Source organism: Nuphar pumila, chromosome 3, assembly GCF_984573655.1.
Source record: "Nuphar pumila chromosome 3, dmNupPumi1.hap1.1, whole genome shotgun sequence".
Taxonomy (NCBI): domain Eukaryota; kingdom Viridiplantae; phylum Streptophyta; class Magnoliopsida; order Nymphaeales; family Nymphaeaceae; genus Nuphar; species Nuphar pumila.
The window spans coordinates 122,822,872-122,844,459 of NC_143251.1; the positions used below are offsets into that span (position 1 = coordinate 122,822,872).

Below are 21,588 nucleotides of genomic sequence, written 5' to 3' on the forward strand. Positions count from 1 at the left end.
GACAACTCATTATAATATTCACGAATAGTTTTGTCATTTTAAGTTAATGTCCGAACTTTTTCTTGAAGATTGCACGCATGGGCAATATCTTTAAGGGAATATATATCTTTGAGGTATTCCCATGCCTTATCGGCATGTTCAAATTTAGCGAGGCTAGAACATTTTTTAATGTCTATGCTATTAATAAGCCATGACATTATCTTTGCATGCCCCATCCTCTACTCTTTCCATTTCTTTTCATAAGAGGTTAGAGCCTTAGTCTTCTCCTCTTCCGTTAGAGGGACTTCCTTATCACCCTCTTTTTTGGTGAGAGATAGTTTAGGTTACAAATCGGAACCATCCACTATTCCCCATATATGGTGCTTCATAATTGAAGCCCACATCACATAATTAGTATCGTTCAACTTCATGGGTATGATGGTGACCTTATTATGGTCATGCATCATTTACAAGGGTGTATAGTAAGGAGAAGAAAAAAAAATAGAGAAAAAGGAAGAAAGGGATACAATACAATGTTGTTGCTCAAGTCCTTTTCTCCAAATGGATCCTCTTGTAGTCGATAGAAGAGTGATAAAACACTCTTTTGGTAAGTGATGAAACACTCCTTTGCAAGTGACAAAACACTTTTTGTAAGAACAAGGTAATAACACACCTTTACACAAGAGGCACGAAAATCGAGGCAGAAGTTTTTCAAGATCTAAGAGTTCCGTAGCTTTGATACCATGTAATGAAATGGTAGGCTCCACGAATGCACTTGAATCTACTCAAAAGCAAGTATCTAAAAGATACTTTAGACAAGACCCATAAAAGGGTATAAATGGAAAAGCATAAAAATAAATAACACTTTATTTATGAGAGCAAAATGCTTAAAAAGCATTTAGAGGAATGATTTACACAAGGGGATGCACCCCCATTTATACAAGAGTATTAATTCTAGTTGTTGGAACTTCCAACAGCTAGAGTTCTAGCCGTTGGACTAGTTCCAACAGCTAGAAAGTTGGTCAAGTTCCAACTGGAACTTGACCAAACTAGATGTATCTAGTTCTAATAGAACTAGATACCAAAAGCAAAAAGAAAAATTACAAAAAAATTAAAAAATATAAATACAAAAATATATAATAATAATATTATATATGTGTTGTTTACATTTTAACATATCTATCATCTACTAAGGCTGAGTACCGAGCCATGGCAACTACAACCATGGAAAATGTTTGGATTCGGCAGTTGCTGAAAGATATGGGAGTTTGTATTCAAGGCCTACAAAACTGTGTTGTGACAACAAGAGTGCAATATATATTGTCAAGAATCACACATTTCATGAATGCACGAAGCATATCAAGATGGACTGCCACTATGTTAGAAAAAAATATCTGAAAAAAGTCATTGATCTACCTTATGTAACATCAGAATATCAATTGGCTGACTTCTTTACTAAGGTGCTCTGTTCTCTTATATTCAATTTTCTTCTTGGCAAACTTTCGATTATTACACCGTAAGTTTGAAGGGGGATGTTAAAATGTAATATATATATATATAGATATATATTTTTGTAGACGTTGGGCCCCTCCAACGGTCCATAATATGATCGTTGGAGGGGCTCCAACGTCTATATGTGGAGCCCCTTCAAGGGTTCTCATAGTGTATATGTAGGGGTCTCACCCCCTTTGTAATCTTTAAGCTTTTTTGTAAAAGCTCTCTCAAACATTCAATAAAGATTTCTTTTTATTTCATGCCCTTGTGCATTTGTAATCTTTTGTAAGTGTTCATCTTGTGCCTTTGTGCATTTGTAATCTTTTGTAAGTGTTCATCTTGTGCCTTTGTGCACACATTTCACGTTTAGAACTTAGTGCTTTTGTGCGCATAGTCTCTTTAAAGACATTTTCACAGCTCCCACCACTGTTCATATAGGAGTTGTTTCTTCTATTTTTCGAGGACTTTTCTTATCTGCTTCTTCCTCCTTAGATTTAATTGCTTATACTTATGCTAATTGACACTTAACCACTGGTTTTTGTGTATTTTTAGGTGAATCATTGATTTCATGGAAGCGTAAGAAGCAACAAAAAGTTTCTTTTTCTTTAGTTGAAGCATAATACCGAGTCATGACTACAACTACTATAGAGGTGGTCTGGCTAAGAAGACTGCTGGTTGACATGGGTGTTTAGAGTAAAGGAGCATCATGACTCTACTCAGACAACAAAAGTTTCATCTACATTTGAAACGCCCCAAAAAAATTTTAACCCAAATTTAAGAGGATTTTTTTTTATAACAGCGAAAATAAGTAATATTATGGGGTTAAACATTCTGGAACATTACAGTGGAGAGAAAGCCAAAACGTTTATTTCATTTCACTATCAATGAATAATGACATCAGAGTTTTAAAAACATAAAAGGAACTCAACTATCCCTGGAACAATAAATCCAAAAATCTTGATCCGATGTCTCATCCCGCAGTCGCTCATAAACCCTATTCTTTATCTGAAAAATAGTAAATTGATTGGAATTAGACTACCACGTCTAAATAGGAAAACTGTAACTCATAATGCAGGTATATCATGTGTCAAGTATGTGATGTGGGTGTCATGTGTGATTTTCAGCCTATACAGAATCGCGTAAAGAAGACTATGCAACAACAATAATTAAGTAAAGCATTTTATGCAACAACAACAATTAAGCAAGTAAGGCATTAAGCAAATAAAGCATATTTTGCAACAACAATAACAGTAACATGCATAATATTCATGTAACAACCACAATATGAACTCCATTATCTCATATCTACACATTTTAGGATTTCGTTTCATCACAAGCTCAGAATATAAAGCATGCTGAGAGAATATGCAATTGTCTCTTTAATGACTTCACTCACTGTGATACCTAATTGTTCTAAATAATGATTATTTTATCTTATCCCGTGGGTACACGCGGGCCGAGGCAACCATCACAGAAAAGAACGTTCGGGGGTATATTATTCAAGGTTATTTTATCAACCCGAACATTCTAACTGAGACTGAAATCCCAAGGGAGCGGCCAGTGACCGAGAGAATCTACCAAAGGCCAAACCAAAACAAGATGCATCCCTAACTTCTGCAGAAGAACAAAGAGCTACCACCTAGGACATATTGGTAGTCCGGGTCCTCCAACTCCGAGGACTGAGACCAACGAGTCGCTTTACGCTCGAAACAGTAAAACACATGTCCCCGAAGTTTTGTACCACCTACCCTCTCCAAGGTAAGCCCGAAACTGAGTGGGTTAATCTTTTCATTTAATTTATTTTCCGAAGTACATGGCATTTTCCCAACTTCCTTCTATTACCACAACAGTAGAATTCCCAACCTTAGTCATTTTACCCAGGTATATAGAACAGTCTCAATCCTTTGTCATATTGATTGCATAACCCACTCAAAGTGCTCCGGTGCCTTTAAACCAGTCGAGCACAAATGCCCCGGTACCTTTAAACCAGTCAGGCCACAAAATTTTTTATTTAAATTTATCGTCAGTTTTATGGTTATTACCCAGAGTATTTCGGTACCTTTAAACCAGTGAAGCACAAATGCCCCGGTATCTTTAAACCAGTCGGGCAACAATATTATATTCTCATTTTCATGTGAATTCACATGTATCTTTAACTCTGCCTGTGTATAACTGTTTAGTTATACACTGCCGGTCCCAAGCCCGGATAAAGGAGGAGGGTTGTGGTAGGCCTGTGACAGCCAGCATAAAAACTTAGTCATACCCTATGAATATGAACCAATATGAGAATTTCGTTGGGGCGTTCCCTACTGAGCGACGCGCTGTACTCTATAGGCCCGGAGGCAGTGATAAATGGGCAAGGGTTGCTAGGTCGTCGCCCGGAAGCGACGCGTCACACCGGCGCCCAGGTGTGGTGTCAAATAGGCAAGGGTTCCCTCACTTTGTTGGACGGGTGGGGGTAAAGAAGTTAGTCCAAGACCATAAAATTTGGTTAGCCACTTGAAACATAGGATCTTTAACAGGTAAGTTGGTAGAGTTAGTAGATGTTATGTGTAGGAGAAAGATTGATATTTTATGTCTACAAGAGACCAAATGGGTAGGTGAGAAAGCAAAAGTGATAGAACCTTGGGGATATAAGATTTGGTATACAGGAATAAATAAGAATAGAAATGGAGTAGGGATTGTTATGAGTCGTGAGTTTATAGATAATGTAGTTGAGGTCCGTAGGAAGGGTGATAGGATTTTACTTATTAAATTAGTATTAGGTACGAATATTATTAATATTATTAGTGTTTATGCACCTCAAGTAGGTTTAGATGATTCCATTAAGCGTCAATTTTGGGAAGATTTAGATGGAGTAGTACAAGGGATATCTTATGGAGAAAGGCTTTTCATCGGCGGTGACCTTAATGGGCATGTAGGCATTAGTAGGGATGGAGTTGAGAGTATCTATGGAGGCTATGGTATAGGAGAAAGAAACGAAAGTAGATAAAGGATTTTAGATTTTGGTTTGTCCTATGATATGATCTTAGCAAACACTTGGTTTAGGAAGAGGGAGTCTCACCTAGTAACATTTAAAAGTAGGGTTAATACGAGTCAGATAGATTTTTTCCTACTTAGAAAGAGAGATAGGGGTTGTTGCATCGATTGTAAGGTTATACCGGGAGAAAGTGTAGCTACACAACATAGAGTCTTAATTTTAGATCTTAGAATTAGACAATACCGCAAAAGGGATAGACATATGATAGATCCTAGAATTAAGTGGTGGGCACTGAAAGAAGCTAAACAAGGAATGTTTGTAGAGCGGGTAGTTAAGGAAGTTGATTGGTGTCTCGAGGAGGATTCAGAATCTATGTGGAATAAGATAGCGGGTGACATGAGAAAGGTGGCTAAGAAGGTATTGGATGAATCTAAAGGCGGTGCACCGCTAGGTAAGGATACATCGTGGTGGAACGAGGATGTCAAATTAGCTATTAAGGTTAAAAGAGAGTGTTATAGAAATCTAAGTAAAAATCGTGATAATGAGAATTTGGAGAAGTATATGATAGCAAAGAAGAAAGCTAAAAAAGTAGTTTGGAACGCGAGGGATAAGGTATATAAGGAGGTTTATGATAAGTTGGATACCAAAGAGGGTGAGAAGGATATTTATAGGCTTGCAAAGATGAGAGATAGGAAATCGAGGGATCTGGGTATGGTTAGATGTATCAAAGATGAAACGCAAAGGGTTTTAGTCAAAGATGAGGAGATTAAGGAGAGATGGAAAGATTATTTTGATAAGCTATTTAATGAAAGTCATGCTTAGGATCTTGGAGACTTTTCAATTCCTTTTCATGAGAAGAATCGTGACTTCATGCGCAAGATTCAAAAGAAAGAAATTGCAGAGACTTTGAAGAAAATGAAATCAAGAAGGGCAGTTGGCCCAGATGGTATACCTATCGAGGCTTGGAAATGCTTGGGAGAGAAAGGTTTAGAATGGTTGACAAATCTTTTTAACAAGATTTGGCGGACAAATAAGATGCCTAATGAGTGGAGGAAGAGTACTTTGGTGCCTCTATATAAGAATAAGGGTGATATACAAGACTGCACAAACTATCGTGGTATAAAACTCATGAGTCATACTATGAAACTTTGGGAGAGGGTGATTGAATCTAGGTTGAGGAAGATTGTCATGATATCGGAGAATCAATTTGGTTTTATGCCTGGAAGATCAACTATGGAAGCTATACATCTTCTTAGACAACTTAATGAGAGAAATAGAGAGAGGAACAAAGATTTGCATATGGTTTTTATTGATTTGGAGAAGGCTTACGATAGAGTACCTAGGGACGTTCTCTGGTGGACAATGATGAAGAAAGGTGTTTCTCTCAAGTACATGTAGTATAATTAAAGATATGTATGAAGGAGTAGTAACCAATGTCCGCACTTGTGGAGGGGTGACAACCAATTTTCCTATAACGGTTGGGTTACATCAAGGATCTGCTTTAAGCCCTTTCCTATTTGCTATAGTGATGGATGAGCTTACGAGATCAATTCAAGAAAATGTGTCGTGGTGTATGTTGTTTGCTGATGATATTGTTTTGATTGATGAGTCTAGAGCTGGGGTTAATGCTAAGTTAGAATTATGGAGACAGACATTGGAAGCAAGAGGTTTTAAGTTGAGTAAGAGTAAGACAGAATACATGGAATGTCGATTTAGTAAGCAACGAAGTAGTGATGGGAGTGTAGTGAAGCTTGGTGAGCACGAAATACCGGTGGATGATTCTTTCAAATATTTGGGATCTATCATTCAAAAGTATGGAAAAATTGATGGAGATATAAATCATAGGATAAAGGTTGGGTGGATGAAATGGAAGAGTGCAACTGGAGTGTTGTGCGATCGTAGAATGTCATTGCGGTTGAAGGGAAAGTTTTATAGGACGACTATTAGGCCCGCTTTACTATATAGTACGGAATGTTGGGCTGCCAAGAGACATCATATTCAAAAAATGAGTGTAGCTGAGATGCGTATGCTGAGATGGATGTGTGGAAATACAATAAAAGATAAGATTCAAAACGAGGAGATACGTAAGAAGGTAGGCGTTGCACCCATTGAAAATAAGATGAGAGAGAATCGTTTACGGTGGTTTGGACATATTCGACGAAGGCCTAATGATGCTCCAGTTAGAAGGATGGAGAAATGGGAAAATATATTAGTTAAAAGAGGTCGGGGTAGGCCTAGGAAGACATGGATGGAGGTGATAAGAAAGGATATGAATGCTTTGAACCTCACCGAGGACATGGCATTGGATAGAAATGAATGGAGGAGAAGGATTCATGTGGAAGACCCATAATGATTTTCTTTGTTGGTTCATATCGCCGACCCCAATTGTTTTGGGATGAAGGCGTAGTTGTTGTTGTTGTTTCATGTGAATTCACATCATAACTTTGATGGTCTATGCATGACCCACAACACACTAGCCTGACATTCATATGTCTACAACAAACCGACCCATAGGTTCGGTTACCAGATCATCATTCATCATCATTATTATTATTTATTTATTCTTCAATAGCAAATTTACACCACGTACCATTAAGTTTTGACTTGTGACATCCCAACACAGGGTGGCATGAACTAAAATCTCTGCCAAACAAGCAGAGACACAGTTGGTGTCCTTTATTGAGCATGCACTGTAATCTTAGAGATTTGGTAATACAACTAGATACCTTTCTTCCAACACATTCGCATTTGAACATTCTAAAAGATATACACTTAATGGCATTTTGAATATTTTAAGAAATATGCATTTGAACATACTAAATTATGCAACTTAGTATATAAAATTGAATATCAACTTGATATGCAACTTTGTACGAAATTGAACATACACTTACTATGCAATTACATAGGCATTGAGCATCTAACTAATATGCAACTTCATATGGAACCGAGCATCCACCTATAGGCATCTAAATAGGAATTTGCATATCAACTGAATATGCAGGTAAATGTTAACTTAAATTTCAACTTAACATGAATCCAACTAGATTCTCATGTATACCTACTTCCAAGATTTTTCCCACAACAGATTACCAGGTATGTATATTCAGAAATAGCAAATCTTTCAATCCATTTCCAAACAATTTTAACGATCCCATAAAATAAGCATGTTGATTCCTAATCCTATCACATGATGTTGTGAACCTATAGATTTCATTTAACAGAGATCACTGATATCACGTACAGGGCTAGTCAAACTAAATTTTTCAGAATCCTATGATAAAACAACAAAATAGATTAACATTGATCCTCCTTTGAGGTCCAATAATAGTATAGCTAGTATGACCATTTTACAGGAATCAACAATTAAGAGAAGTCTACATTTTCAGAGCCACACTTAGCACACATATATCAAAGAACTTATTGTTGCTTAATTACATAGAAAAGGCAACAAAATTCTGCTATCATGACATTTAAATAGAAATATTGCACCACTATGGTTCATCTGAATTGCAGCAAATTATACATCGAACTAATTAGCAACGAATAACCACAATATGTCCCACTGGTAATCATTCCAAAGTAAATTCCCTTTTATTAGCAGAATTCAGTATGCAGAGGTATATATATATATATATATATATATTTGAATATCGCAGACAAGCTATGCCAATGACTAATCCTTTTTTTTTCCACAGCATAAAGTGTAATATGATAACCAATGATTTTTCTGTCAGGAGCAGTCTGTATAAGTTACTATGTATAGAACGATGCCAGTTCAACCCCTAATATTAATAACAACACTCACCCCTACCCTATCAGAACTGAGACAATACCATGACCGAATTTCCCTGTTAAGCATACATATTAGTAAATGGTAGAGCTAACACTGCATCCAAAGCTAGAGCATGCAAAGGTTGAATCTACAAGGCATATAGTGACACAAACTGTTTCTGTTAGAGAAACTGATACAAAAAAAATAACCCACCAGACCTACATAAATACAAATGAAGATACAGGTCAGATTCCCTTCTCTTGTCGGCCCGGATTAAGTTCCCTATATTTTTTTTCCTATCCTTTGATTTTTTTTCCAAAGACTTAGTGCACCTGAGTGTTACTGTTATATGGTCATGCTCACAGGTAACAACATTTAAACAGAAAAATGATATCAAACGAACAATGCAGTTATACCCAATCAAATTCAAAGGACTGGGGTTTCAACATAGATTACCACATACCAAAACACACGATTAATCTAAACCTAGCATTGATTTAATACACGGTGTCATCTATCATATTATTGACTTACACAAAATCTCAACATGGAAGGCATTAGCTCGATTGAACCCCTCTTTCTGGTATCCGAAATCCCCAACTCAATCGATTTGGGATTTTCGGCACCATAAACCCGAAATCCTCTTTTTCCGTTAGGGATTTTTGGCCACCCACACAGCATGCTCGAACCATGACATACCAAACAAGGAAAACAACAGCAAATCCTACCTTGTTTGATGATTTCCCCTCTTGTTCTGCCGTGAATCTGGGTGCAGCCGAACTCCTGTTCACCGACAAATGTGAGAATGGAAGGGAACGAGAGGAGAGTCGTTGTCGGGTGGTGCTGCTGAAGAAAGGGAAAACGAAGGTGGTGGCGATGTCACCAGAGCTCGCAAAGGGGAAAAGTTGCAGGGAGGTTGTAGAGGACAGCGGCTCGGGTTGTTGGGAGGTCGCTGGCGACGACATCGACGGCGAGAGGGAGGCGACACTGCCATCGACCAACATCGCACGCCGAGAGAGAGAAGATCCAGCGCTGGCTCAGTCGCACGCAGGGAGTGCAGAGCCGAGAGAGAGACAAGAGAGGAAGAGCACAGGGCCTCCCCTCGCCCTTGCGTTATTTTAAGGGTGCGAGAGGGCGCGGATTAGGAAACCCTAGCAGAGGGAGGAAGAAGGAGAGTGGCGCAGAGGGGGGGGGGGGGGAGTTTTAAAAGAAACCCCTGGCCATGCGAGTTTTAACCCTAACAGGTTGGCAGATCCGGGTCGGATCAGGTTCCGGATCCGACCCGGGTCCAAATGTGTGTGTGTGTTTTTTTTTCTTTACTTAATGCACCAATGGGGTGCGGGCTCTGTTCGACCGGGTCTGCAACCCATGAACCCCATGCATTTGGGCCCATATGGGTCCAACATCAGATCTAGATGTATATATATATATATATATATATATATATATATATATATATATATATATATATTTTTATACTCCCAATTGGGTACGGTTTCGGTTTGGCCACACTCGTGACCCTCGACCCAAATCTTTAATGGGTCCCTACAATTGTGCAGCTTGGATACATCTGAGGATTCAAATTATTACAAGCTTTAAAATATCTCTAATGGGTTTTGATGTGGTATGGATCCTCGATCTATTAAATCCATGGGCTCATATACGCCAATCTGGATTCAGGATCCAAATCTTTTCTCTTCAATACCATGAGGTGAAACTATGGATCCAAAGTTACTATGGATCCACCCAATTATACCCTGGCCCATACAACTTCGATGCAATGATCCGCAATACAATGCATCCCAGATCCAATTGGAATCGAAATTAAAAATAATAATTCGAGCTTATCTATTCGATAAAATCATGCGTATTACAACATTGCTAGCAACCGAACCTTTCACGAATGAACCAAACACATTGAGATGGATTGCCACTATGTTCGAGAGAAATTTCTACACGACACTATTGATCTTCCTTACATTACTTCAGAATATCAACTGACGGATTTCTTCACCAAACCTCTTGCAGATCCTAGATTTCATTTTCTCATAGACAATTTTGGTTATCCAACCGTAAGTTTGAGAGGGAGTGTTAAAAATAAATGTGCATATATATATATATATATATTTATATGTATATATATATACATATTAGATTTTTTAGGTTTATTACTTTTTGGTTTTGAACTAGTCAACATAGGGAGTCGTTGGGCTCCCAACAGCTCTATTTAGAGTCGTTGGGGGCCCGACGACTCTCTATGAGTCCTCTCCTCATTGTGTATAAATATAGGGCAAAGCCCCTCTTAAATGTATGCTTCTTTCATGGATTCCACTTGAATAAAACAAATTTTTTTATACTTGTGAGTGTTGTGTGCCCATAGAGTGGGTTTTGTGTGTGAGCCTATTTATAGTTCTTTGTGAGTTCATCTTGGTGTTTTTGTGGATCTTATTGTAGCTCTTTTGTGTATCCACTTTGGTGACTTGGAGGTTCTCATTTTCTTACAGTGTCAATGGGTCGGGTTTGGTTCAGACCCAGGTGGAACCAAACCCAAACCTCATTTGATATGATGATATCGGGTTTGGACCCAGGTCTAATCAGACCCACCATAAGAGAAACCATACTCGGATCCTATAAAGATTACATGAACCAGACCCAGACCATGCCTGGTAAAATAATATTTTTTATTACTTTTACATTGAAAATTTGTGGATCTTAATCGAAACTTGGGTCAAGCCCAGGTCTGGTATGAAATTTCACAAACCATATCGGCTCCATATATTAATCGGATCCTTCAGGTCCAACCCGAATTTTAATTGGGCCTTTTTATTTATCACCAAACCCTAACCCTATAGGGTTTGGTATGGGTTGGGTTCGTCAAACCTGACCCATTGACACCCCTAAATCAACCCAACAATTACTCGACCCACTAATAGCACAACTAGGCCTGTTTGGTTCCTCATTAGCTGACCCGATAAATATTCGAACCTAAACTCAAGTTACTAGGTATGATCTGGGTCTGGTTCATGTAATCTTTATAGGATCTGAGTATGGCTTCTCTTATGGTGGGTCCGATTAGACCTGGGTCCAGACCTAGTATCATCATCTCAAATGAGGTTTGAGTCTGCTTCCACCTGGGTCTGAACCAAACCCGACCCGTTAATACCCCTAGGTTGATTGGCTTATTTCACTTTAAGCTTTATATAATTTTTTTCTGAAAATAACTAACAACGATTTTATGGTGTAGTGGTTAGAGTCATGTTTCTTGTTGGGGAGGTCAAGGGTTCAGGTATCATTGTAATCAATAATCTATGTCACATGGGTGCGGGGGTGCGGCACTTTCAAAAACCTTGGGTGCGGGGGTGTGGCAAAATATATATATATATATATATATATATATATATATATATATATGTATGTATATATATATATATAGAGAGAGAGAAGGGGAGTCTGGGGGTTCCCCCCAGCGCGGTCAGCGGGCGGGGGGTTATAGGGGGCAGCGCCCCCCCCCCAAGATTTTTTTTTAAATTCCGTAGCCCATTTCATAGGGCAAAATAAAAAAAAAATCCAAAAAATGGACCAAAATGACCCTGGGTGCGTTGACCGCACCTAGGGTCGGGTTGACTGCACTGGGTGCCGCACCCACACCCGTGTCGCGTTGACGTGGGTGCGGCACCTTTCTGGCTGAATCCCTGTGACATAGTCAATGATTATTTTACTAAGTACATTTAGTTGACAGCCCTACGAACGGTCAAACTTACTTTATTCATACTTATAGAATAAGAGTAAACTAATAATTTTACTTCACCAGTTATAGGGGTAAAATGGTAACTTCAGAACATGAATTAGGGTTAACCCAAGAACAACCCAACGTTAGTTTATGATTGGGGTCATTTAATTAACCAAAGTAAAAACTTTGGTGGGCATTTACAAACTCTGAAATGCTTGGTGTGCCGATGAATTAGGCCGAAAAATTTGGGGGTATTTGAAAATTTCCCTAAAATCAAGAACATTGTCTGGATTATGACAAGACTTCACTTTTAACTGTTAGCAACACAATATAAAACATTTTTTACGCTATTGTATATGTATGTTGTTGACAATGTTGTCTATGCTATAAATGGGTTATTGTGAGTCTGTGACAGTTCAACCATCTCATTGGTACACACTTTACAATTGTTTATTCTTATTTTCTTTTCTATTTATTTCCATTAGTGTTGATGCAATTTTTCTTTCAGTGACTGCTTATGTTGCATATGCTAAGGCATGCCACATATTCCCATGTGCATAGATATCGACAAATAGCTACTAGGTGATTCATAACATGTGTTAACAACTTCCAGGGAGAGAAATCTCATTATTTTGTCCAAATAGACAACAAAAGTTTCATGACTTAAAAATAATGAGGTTTACCTTTAGAGAAGCTTTATTCACACCCCAAAGTGCCTTGGCAACATCAAGAGGCATGAGGTCTGAAGCTGCTTGAGCTGCAACTGTAGCAACTTTAACTTTAGGTGGTTCATTCACAACAATGTTCTCTGTAGTGGTTCCACAAATATTTAGTAAGAAGGAATCTTTCTCCATATTTTCTATATTTGCTGGAATTCGTATAGGAGCCTTAGAAACAGTCTCTTCTTTCTGGTTCTGAAGGACCCCACCGATTACAAGCTTTACATTGATATCCTTCCCCTCTTCCATTGTATCAGTATCACTCTCATCAGACATGCTTTCACTCTGATTATCATCGAAAATGTCAGCCTCATCTCCAGAAATTTCGGCTTCGATAGTATTATCAACATCATCCTCCATTAGCTGCTCGAGAAGGTTGCTATCTTCCTTGATCTCATCTGTCACACTGACTTTCATAACCTTTACCTTTAAATCTGGTATTCGATCCTTGAGGAAATCAATAACACTGCTTAATGCTTCTTCAGTGATATCCATGGTGTTTACTTTCTTCTCATCACTTTTTTCAGCATCACATTCATTCAGCAATGTATCTTTGGATGATTTTTGAGAATCAGACATTGATGCATCAAGTGCTTTTGATGATGAGACTGCAGAGACTGTCGCACTTCCTTTAGATGCCTGCTGCAAGACTACCGCCTGCATAAGGATGATAACTATCAAAACAAGAACTAAGGATCATGACCCACCACATGAATAAAAACAAAGGGGAAAAGAAGAAAAAAAGAAATCCATGTATCACAGATCAAACTATGCACAATCATATTGACAACCACTAAATCTAAATGTTGTTTTAGTTAATAATGAAGATTACCTGCTTTATATATCTTTCATCAGCATCTTTCATGACAAATATTTCAAACAATGGAGTACCAGGAGATCCCGACATTAATTGTCTGACATAAATGACAATCACCATTAAGAAACTTGGCTAACAATTTCCATTTCAACATCAGAATTTAAAACATTACCTTGGACTGTAAATCCTTGCCAAAAATCTACCTAAAGCAGGGGTTATTTGCACTACTCTTCCAAACGGATCATCAGGATCCTTCGACCGGCCAACCCACCAACCTAACTGCATAAAAAAGAAGCAAAAACACACTTATAACTATTTAAAATCCAAAATTATACAATGACTGCATGATTTCATATGGGTACTAAATGATAAGAATAAATAAATTCATGAACTGAGAACTTAAAGATGTAGAACAGTTGTAAATTAGAGAACATTTTAGAATGACAACTAAGCCTTCAGATTCTTCCAAATTGCACCAAATCTTTTTATTCTTTTAAAAGTGCACCAAAGTTTTGATATTGCTAATTAAAATACATCCACAACTTAATTCTCACTTTAGTGTTAAAGACTAGCAAAATGGCACTTTTACTGATTACAACAAGTCACTGCACCACACTCTTTAAAGAAAGCACTAGATTATATGTGAATCTGTCACCTAATAAAGGCAGGACTGAATCTAACCCATCACCATTGAAAGCCCTCAGCTACTATCTTGCATCCAACCCTTCAAAATTCATTGCCATTGCATATGTTGTAGTAGTCAGTTTCACTTGACACAGGATGCAAAGACAAGCTCACTGATAGAGGTGGTAGGTGACCACACACTGACGATGACCCTGGGTCGTATACATGTGTTAAATATATATATATATATATATATATATATATATATATATATATATATATATATATATATATATCAGTATTTCCAAAATACCCGATAGGGGTATTTTGGTTTTTTCACATGTAATATAAGTTGTTTATTAAAACAACTTATCTTTTTGTTTTATTTTTATTTTTTTATTTTTTACTTTTTTATTTTTACTTTTTGGAACCCTTGGGGACCCCACATATGGAGTCGGGGTCCCCAACGACTACATGTGTGGGAGCCCCAAGGTCTCCCTCTCTCTCCTTGTTTGTGTATATAAAGGGGGTGTTCCCCCCTCATTTGTATATTTGTTCTCTCTCTCTTAATAATATTTCTCTTTTTTGCCTTTTGGCATTATCCCTTTGTGGGTTTATGTGTTTATACTTAAAGTGCTTGTGTACTCTTCTTGGTTATTGTCCATTGTTAGACTTATAAGTGATTTTCACTTGTTATTTGTATTTTCGCTTATTTCATTACATGATATCAGAGCCATTTGGGTTCTTTTTTATCTTGGAAGATTTCTTTTGTGTCACTTAAAGATCATGACCAAGATACTTTCTCTTTCTCCATCTCTATCTTCTTCTTCAACATGGAGCACGAATGAAGGGTGAAGCTCTCCTTCAAGCTCAATAGTTCAAATTATTTGATGTTGGCGTCGGTTATGGAGAACCATCTTAGAGGGAAGAAACTTTGGAACTTCGTGATGGGGACCTCTCTTGAACCATCGATGAAGCTCACCAAAATCGAAGAAGGTGATGAAAAATCTCTTATGGGGAAGACCGCTTTAAAGCCATTTATGATTATCAAGCAAAGGTAGAAGATTGGGAAAGTCACCACACTAAGATTTTGGCGTGCAAAGGTAGAAGATTGAGAAAGTAACCACGCTAAGATTTTGGCGTGGTTTATGAACAATGTTGACATAAAAATTTGTGCTAACATTATTAAGTTTAGAAGAGCCAATGAAGCTTGGTTCTTCCTTAAGGGTATGTATACCCAAAAGAATTTATCTAAACAATATTTTTGTCAAGCTAAAATTAGATCCACTAAACAAGAGGACATGAGTGTCCCCGATTATTTTAGTGTTTTGTCCCCTCTTTGGGACAAATTAGCTCTTCTTGAGCCTAAATGGGTGGCTCCCGAAAACACTGAAATGAGAAGAGAGCAAGTTGAAAAATAACACTTTTTTTAATTCCTTCATGATCTAAGACCGGAATTTGAACAAGAGCATCTCTTCTTCATAGGAGCAAGGCTATGCCCATCGAAGATGCTCTTGCCAAAATATGCTAAGAAGAAACTCGTCTTGGCATGACCCATAAGAATGATGATATTTTGGCCGTTACTAGGTCGGGATCAAATGTAAAAACCTATAAACCTCCTCACTTTGCAAAAACTAATAACTATGAAAATGGATCCAACTATAATAGTGGTTATAGAAAGGGTGTTACTTGTCATCATTGTAATGAACTGTGACATATTAAAGATACAAACTAGGACTCCAAACATAAATGACGAAGATATAATGTCCTAAGCTTAAGGGTAAAGTGGCTTCCGCTGGTGAAGTTACGACGAAGAAAGAAGATACAAACATAAATGGAGGAGATATTAAAGATACTCAATTAAATTTCGGAAGCACTCCAACATCTTATCAAGTCATCTTCAACTTCAGGTGCCGCCATCACAACGTCATCATATCCTCCAGGTATGTAGATTCTTAATTTCAGTGCTTCTTTTCATATGACACCACATAAAAATATTCTTTCTAAAGTTTATTCTAACTTTTCCTCATCTTATGTTTCAACGGCCAATGAGACTTTTTTAAAATTGAAAGTATTGGAACTCTTGATTTAAAATATTCTCAAAAATAAGGGTGGTTCCAAAAATAAATTTAAATTTATTTTCCGTCTCTCAAATTTTCGATCATGGTTGCAAAGTTTCTTTTTCACCTAAAGATTGCACCGTGCAAAATCTCCAGTCAGGAAAGTTGATTGAGCAAGGCCATAGGAGAGGTGATCTTTATTTTATGATTTTTTTTACTCTTTCACCTAAGTCATTTTGTAATTTTGTAAATGACAAAAGCATTGATGTTTGGCATAAGAGACTTAGCCACCCTAGTTTTTCAAAGATGTCTCTTTTCGCTTTTTGGGGAAATACATATAATAAAAAAGACAGCTTGTAAAGATTGTATTTTTGAAAAAATGAAAGTGATTCCATTTCTTCAAAGAAATTTTGTGTCTACATGACCTTTTGAATTAGTCCATTCGGATGTATGGGGTCCCTCACCCATCATATCAAAAGGTGGCTTCTCATATTAAGTGATTTTTGTTGATGATTTCACTAGATACACATGGATTGATTTCCCAAATCATAAATCCAATGTGTTCGCTTTCTTTAAAGAATTTCATGCAATAATTAAGAATCAATTCTTAAGTAATCTCTCTATTTTAAGATCGAATTCGGGAGGAGAATACATGTCTAATGATTTTCAGAATTACTTAAAATAAAATAAAATTTGACAACAAAGGTCTTGCCCTAAAACTTCGCAACAAAAAGGTTTAGCGGAAAGAAAACATAAGCATATAATAGAAACAACTAAGACCCTTTTAATTTCCAAAAATATTCCAAAAACATTTTGGGTTGAAGTCGTCCTAGCTTCAACTTACTTAATTAATAGAACTCCTTCAACTTCATTAAACAATGTTTCTACATTTGAACAACTCTTTAAAATGACTCCGGATTTTAAAAGACTAAGAATCTTTGGTTGTAAGTGTTATGTTCTTACTCATAAAAATGATAAGCTTTCTCCAAAAGCCATTCAGTGTGTTTTCTTAAACTATGGAGAAAATAAAAAATGATACCGATGTTTTGATCCGATAAATAACAAGCTTTATATTTCAAAGGATGTTACTTTTCTTGAAAATGAAAATGAAAATGGTTTTGAGAGTAAAGAATCAAGAGAAAACATTGATTACTCCTTTTTATTTGATTTATTACCATGAAATAATGAGTCTAATTTTATTGAGGTCCTTGAGTCCTTTGATAATGATGCTAATCAAAATGAACATTCTCTTAATGGTAAAGATAATAGTCAACATGAAAATTTAAATATACCAAGCAATACACGTACATACTAGACGAGAAGAAGGTAATCATCCAATGTGCACTAGACAAATTCTCTCAAAACACATCTTTAGAAGAGTTTTCACATAGAAAATCAAATTGTATTTCTAAAGCACCAAATAGATTTGTATCCTATGACTCATTCTCTCCAAATTTTAGAACATGCTTAATAGCCCTTAACTCCTTCTATGAACCATCTCATTATAATGACGCCAAACAATATCCTTATTGGAATGAAGCTATGGGATTTGAACTTAATGCTCTTAAGAAAACTCAATCTAAATTATCAAAGTTTATGAGTTTCGTGTTGACACTAGTCTTGGATCTGATTGATAGTTGATTGGCCTCTTGATCCATGTTGCCCTTTTTATTTAAAGATGTTTGTTGGGGTGAGTTGAGTGCACCTCATTTTATGTCAATCTAGATTGTCAACTTATGGTTCGGCTCTAACTAACATTTGTTTGATCTCTGCATCTGCATCTGAATGTGTTGTATCAATCATTTGTTGTTTTGGCCATTGTTATTGTTACAAATGCTTATAATTTTGGTTATCTATGATGGCTATATATTTTTAAAACCAGGGTGTTTTGAAAGATTGTTAAAATTGATATTTTTATTGGTAACATTAGTGTGTTTTCATTACAAGCTTTCTTACCTCGAGTATCTTCTCTTTGTTATGTCTCTTATCTAAGTGTCATTATATGTAGACAAGAGATGTTTGTTCATACCTTCGTGTACGATTTTAGCCCATTGTTGGCATTGTGATTATGCTCTTGTTCTAGTCATTGATACACTTGTTTTGAGTATCATTATATGTAGATAAGAGATTTTATACATACCTTCGTGTGTCTTTGGCCCTTTAGTGACATTATGTTTATGCTCTTGTTCTAGTCGTTGATACACATGATTTTTGAGAATTAGAGGTCTAGTGAGGTGATTGTTTATGATGGTCAGTCAAACTAGTATTTTGATTTGCAAAATACATTAATTATGATGTATGAGATTTTTTAAATCTCTTCGTAATTTTTCTAAACTCATTTGCTCTTTTACGAGAAATGATTATTTTCATGCATTTTTGCATTGTATATGCTTTAGTTGCATGAGTTATTCCATGATTGATTGTCATGCATAATTTGTGTAAGTTTAATTAACGTCTTTCTAAGCATTTCATTAGTAAAATCTCTTGTGTGTTATATTGTGTACGTCCATAGTGGCTATTGTGAGCATTTGACTGCTCTTGAGATTGATCTCACTTTGTATTACTTTTGACAAACTAGTTCTTGTGCACTCCTATTGTATTTATGTGGATCCTCATTGGGACCCCTCTTTGTATTTTCGTTGTTTCTAAGCATGGGCTCTTGAAAGTTTGTTTATTGTTACCTCTTAAAATTGGTCCATAAGTAACCTTTTTACTTGTATGATTGATATTGCTTTCAAAATGTAATTTATCTTTGTGTATTTGACTCTCTTAATTAAATGATGAAAATCATTTCTTGTATCTTTTGCTGGTTGAAAATGATTTATAATCTATGTCACATGGGTACGGGTGCGGGTGCGACACGGGTGCGGCGCAATTTAAAAAATTTTGGACACGGGGACTCGGCTATATATATATATATATATTAAAAATATATATATATATATATAAGACTCGGTCAAAGTTGTGCCCATTAGAGGACAGGTGATGAGTTGTGAAGGCATTATGTACACTTTCTTCAAACAGGAATAATTCACTTTTGGGCACTTTCTTCATACACTGTAATAATTCACTTTCTTCATACAGGAAAAAACCACAAAAACTTAAGTTGTGCCCATTCTGTACTTAAAACTTGAAAGTGTACAGGTTTTTTAGTTGTGATGGGTTTTTTTCCTTACAGCTGTAGCCCAGAAAATTTCAAAAAAAAAAAATTCCAAAAAATGGACCAAAATGACCCTGGGTGCGTTGACCACACCCAGGGTCGGGTTGACCGAGTTCGAGCCGCACCCGTGTCGGTGCGTGTCGACGCGGGTGCGGCGACCTTGGAGCCGAGTCCGTGTGACATAGTTTATAATCCTTTATGATTTATTTCTTCATGATAACGATGATGTTGATTGTTAAAATATATTTATACATGTATGTATAGACTTATATTATACATACATATATTCATATATATAGTTATATAGGTCAATGACCTAAGGGGCATTTTAGTCATTTCACTTGTAATAAAATTGTTTATTAAATAGTTATTTTTTACTTGCTTTATCTTTTATTTTTTTAAATGTAATTTTGTAGATCCATTGGGGGCTCTATGGTCAAAATGACCATAGAGTCGTTGGGGCTCCCAACGGTAAGAAATATGACTATTCGGAGCTCCCAACTAGGGATGCACACGAGCCGAGTTCGAATTGAGCCTGGGCAGTTTGAACTCGGCTAGGATCAAAATCACTATGTCCAAGCTCGGCTTGAGCTCAAAGCCAAGCTTGTAAGGCGTTGTCTGAACTCAGCTCAGTTCTGAGCTCGAGCCGAGCCTAAACAAGATTTATTAAAAAAAAATTACGTAGGAGGGATTTGATCCACCGGCCTCCTTCACGTTAACCAAGGGACCTACCATTAAGCTAAAATGTGTCTTTTGATTATTATTATTGAAAAAATTCTATACATACTAAAAATTCTCAGTGAAAAAAGGCCCAAAAAGCAGAATTTGAATCCAACATGTTCTTAATAAAGACTAATGCCCTACCCATTTCAGTAACAATGCAGTTCTGAATTTTTTTGCAAAGATATTATATATATGGGATTTGAGGGAGAATGTTAAAATATATGTATACATGTATGTATATACTATATATACATACATATATTCATATATATAGTTATATAGGTCAATGCCTTATAGGAGCATTTTAGTCATTTCACTTGTAATAAAACTGTTTATTAAACTATTATTTTTTACTTGTTTTATTTTTTATTTTTTCAAATGTAATTTTGTAGAGCCATTGGTATCCCAACAATAAAAAATACGACCGTTGGGAGCTCTCAATGGCCTCCTCTTCTCTCCTTTTAAGTATATATAGGGGTGTGTTCCCCCCTATTCTTTTATGCTTTTTAGCTCAAGCATTCACTCAATAAAATATATGTTTTACCTTCTTGTGTTGCCTTTTGTTGGCTATTATTGTATTGTCCCATAGTGGACTTGTGCTTGTGCACATTGTGATTGTGATCTTGCAAGCCCTTAGTGGCATTGATTTGTGCTTGTGTCTTTTTGTGATTAGGATCTTGAAAGCCCTTAGTAATATTGTTTTTGCATCTTTTGTTATTTCATTATAGTTGATATGCATTAATGTGACCTTTTGTGATAGATATATATGTGCATGATTTACATAAAATAACTTTCATTGTTTGCATCTCTTTTAACATTATTCTATTATAGTCTCTTGTGAATTAAGAACTTTTGATTATCTATTAAGTCGAGTTTGTGAATGACTAACATGTTTGAAGTTAATGACTCTTCAAAATCAATTATTACGATTTTGAAAATGTTAAATTGACTTATTAAATATTTTCTACATATTGTATGTTTGTGTGTTTGACCATCCTCCCTCCATAATTTATATAAGTATAGTTATTTCTTGTTAGATTGCTTGTGTTAGATCTACTTGCAAGTTTTTTTCAAGCATTGGTGATATTGAAGATCCTCTGAGTAATGGAGTGTATGATTGAACACCCTTTAAAGAAGCACCAAATGAAAGAACTTTGTGAAGTCTATGAAGACATTCTACGTAATGATGTTCTTCTTTGTAATTTTAAACTTACAGCGAGTCACTGTAGGTTTGAGAGTGTTAAGATGGATGTAATCTTATATATATATATATATACATTTATATATAATATATATGTATATATACATTGTTATTTATATAAAATATATATTATATATAATAGTCAAGTTGGGTTGACTAAGTCAACCAATATTGCCTTTATATAACCATTGGAGAGGGTCCAACGATTAGATTTCTAGCCGTTGGATCCTCTCCAACGGCTAGAAGGGTTCTTCCCTTCTTTTCCTTTCCTCTCCTTCCCTATAAATAGGGATGGGTGTGTACATTGTAAAGTGAGAGAGTGATGG

The 21,588-nt window shown here is 36.3% G+C and overlaps 1 protein-coding gene across 6 annotated transcripts in view; it reads right to left on the reverse strand.

Moving 5' to 3' along the window:
• Positions 1-21,588, reverse strand: part of LOC149843577 (protein EXECUTER 2, chloroplastic-like) — a 53,297-nt gene that overhangs the window by 21,226 nt on the left and 10,483 nt on the right. For all 6 annotated transcript variants that reach the window (XR_016430904.1, XR_016430905.1, XR_016430903.1 and 3 more), the window contains exons 4-6: positions 13,667-13,773; positions 13,510-13,591; positions 12,642-13,334 (exon numbers count right to left, since the gene is read on the reverse strand). Coding sequence is in view for 3 of the 6 variants with exons in the window: in XM_089999926.1 (XP_089856052.1) it covers positions 12,642-13,334; positions 13,510-13,591; positions 13,667-13,773 (882 nt within the window). In the remaining 3 variants the exon portion in view is untranslated. The remainder of the gene's footprint in view (positions 1-12,641; positions 13,335-13,509; positions 13,592-13,666; positions 13,774-21,588) is intronic.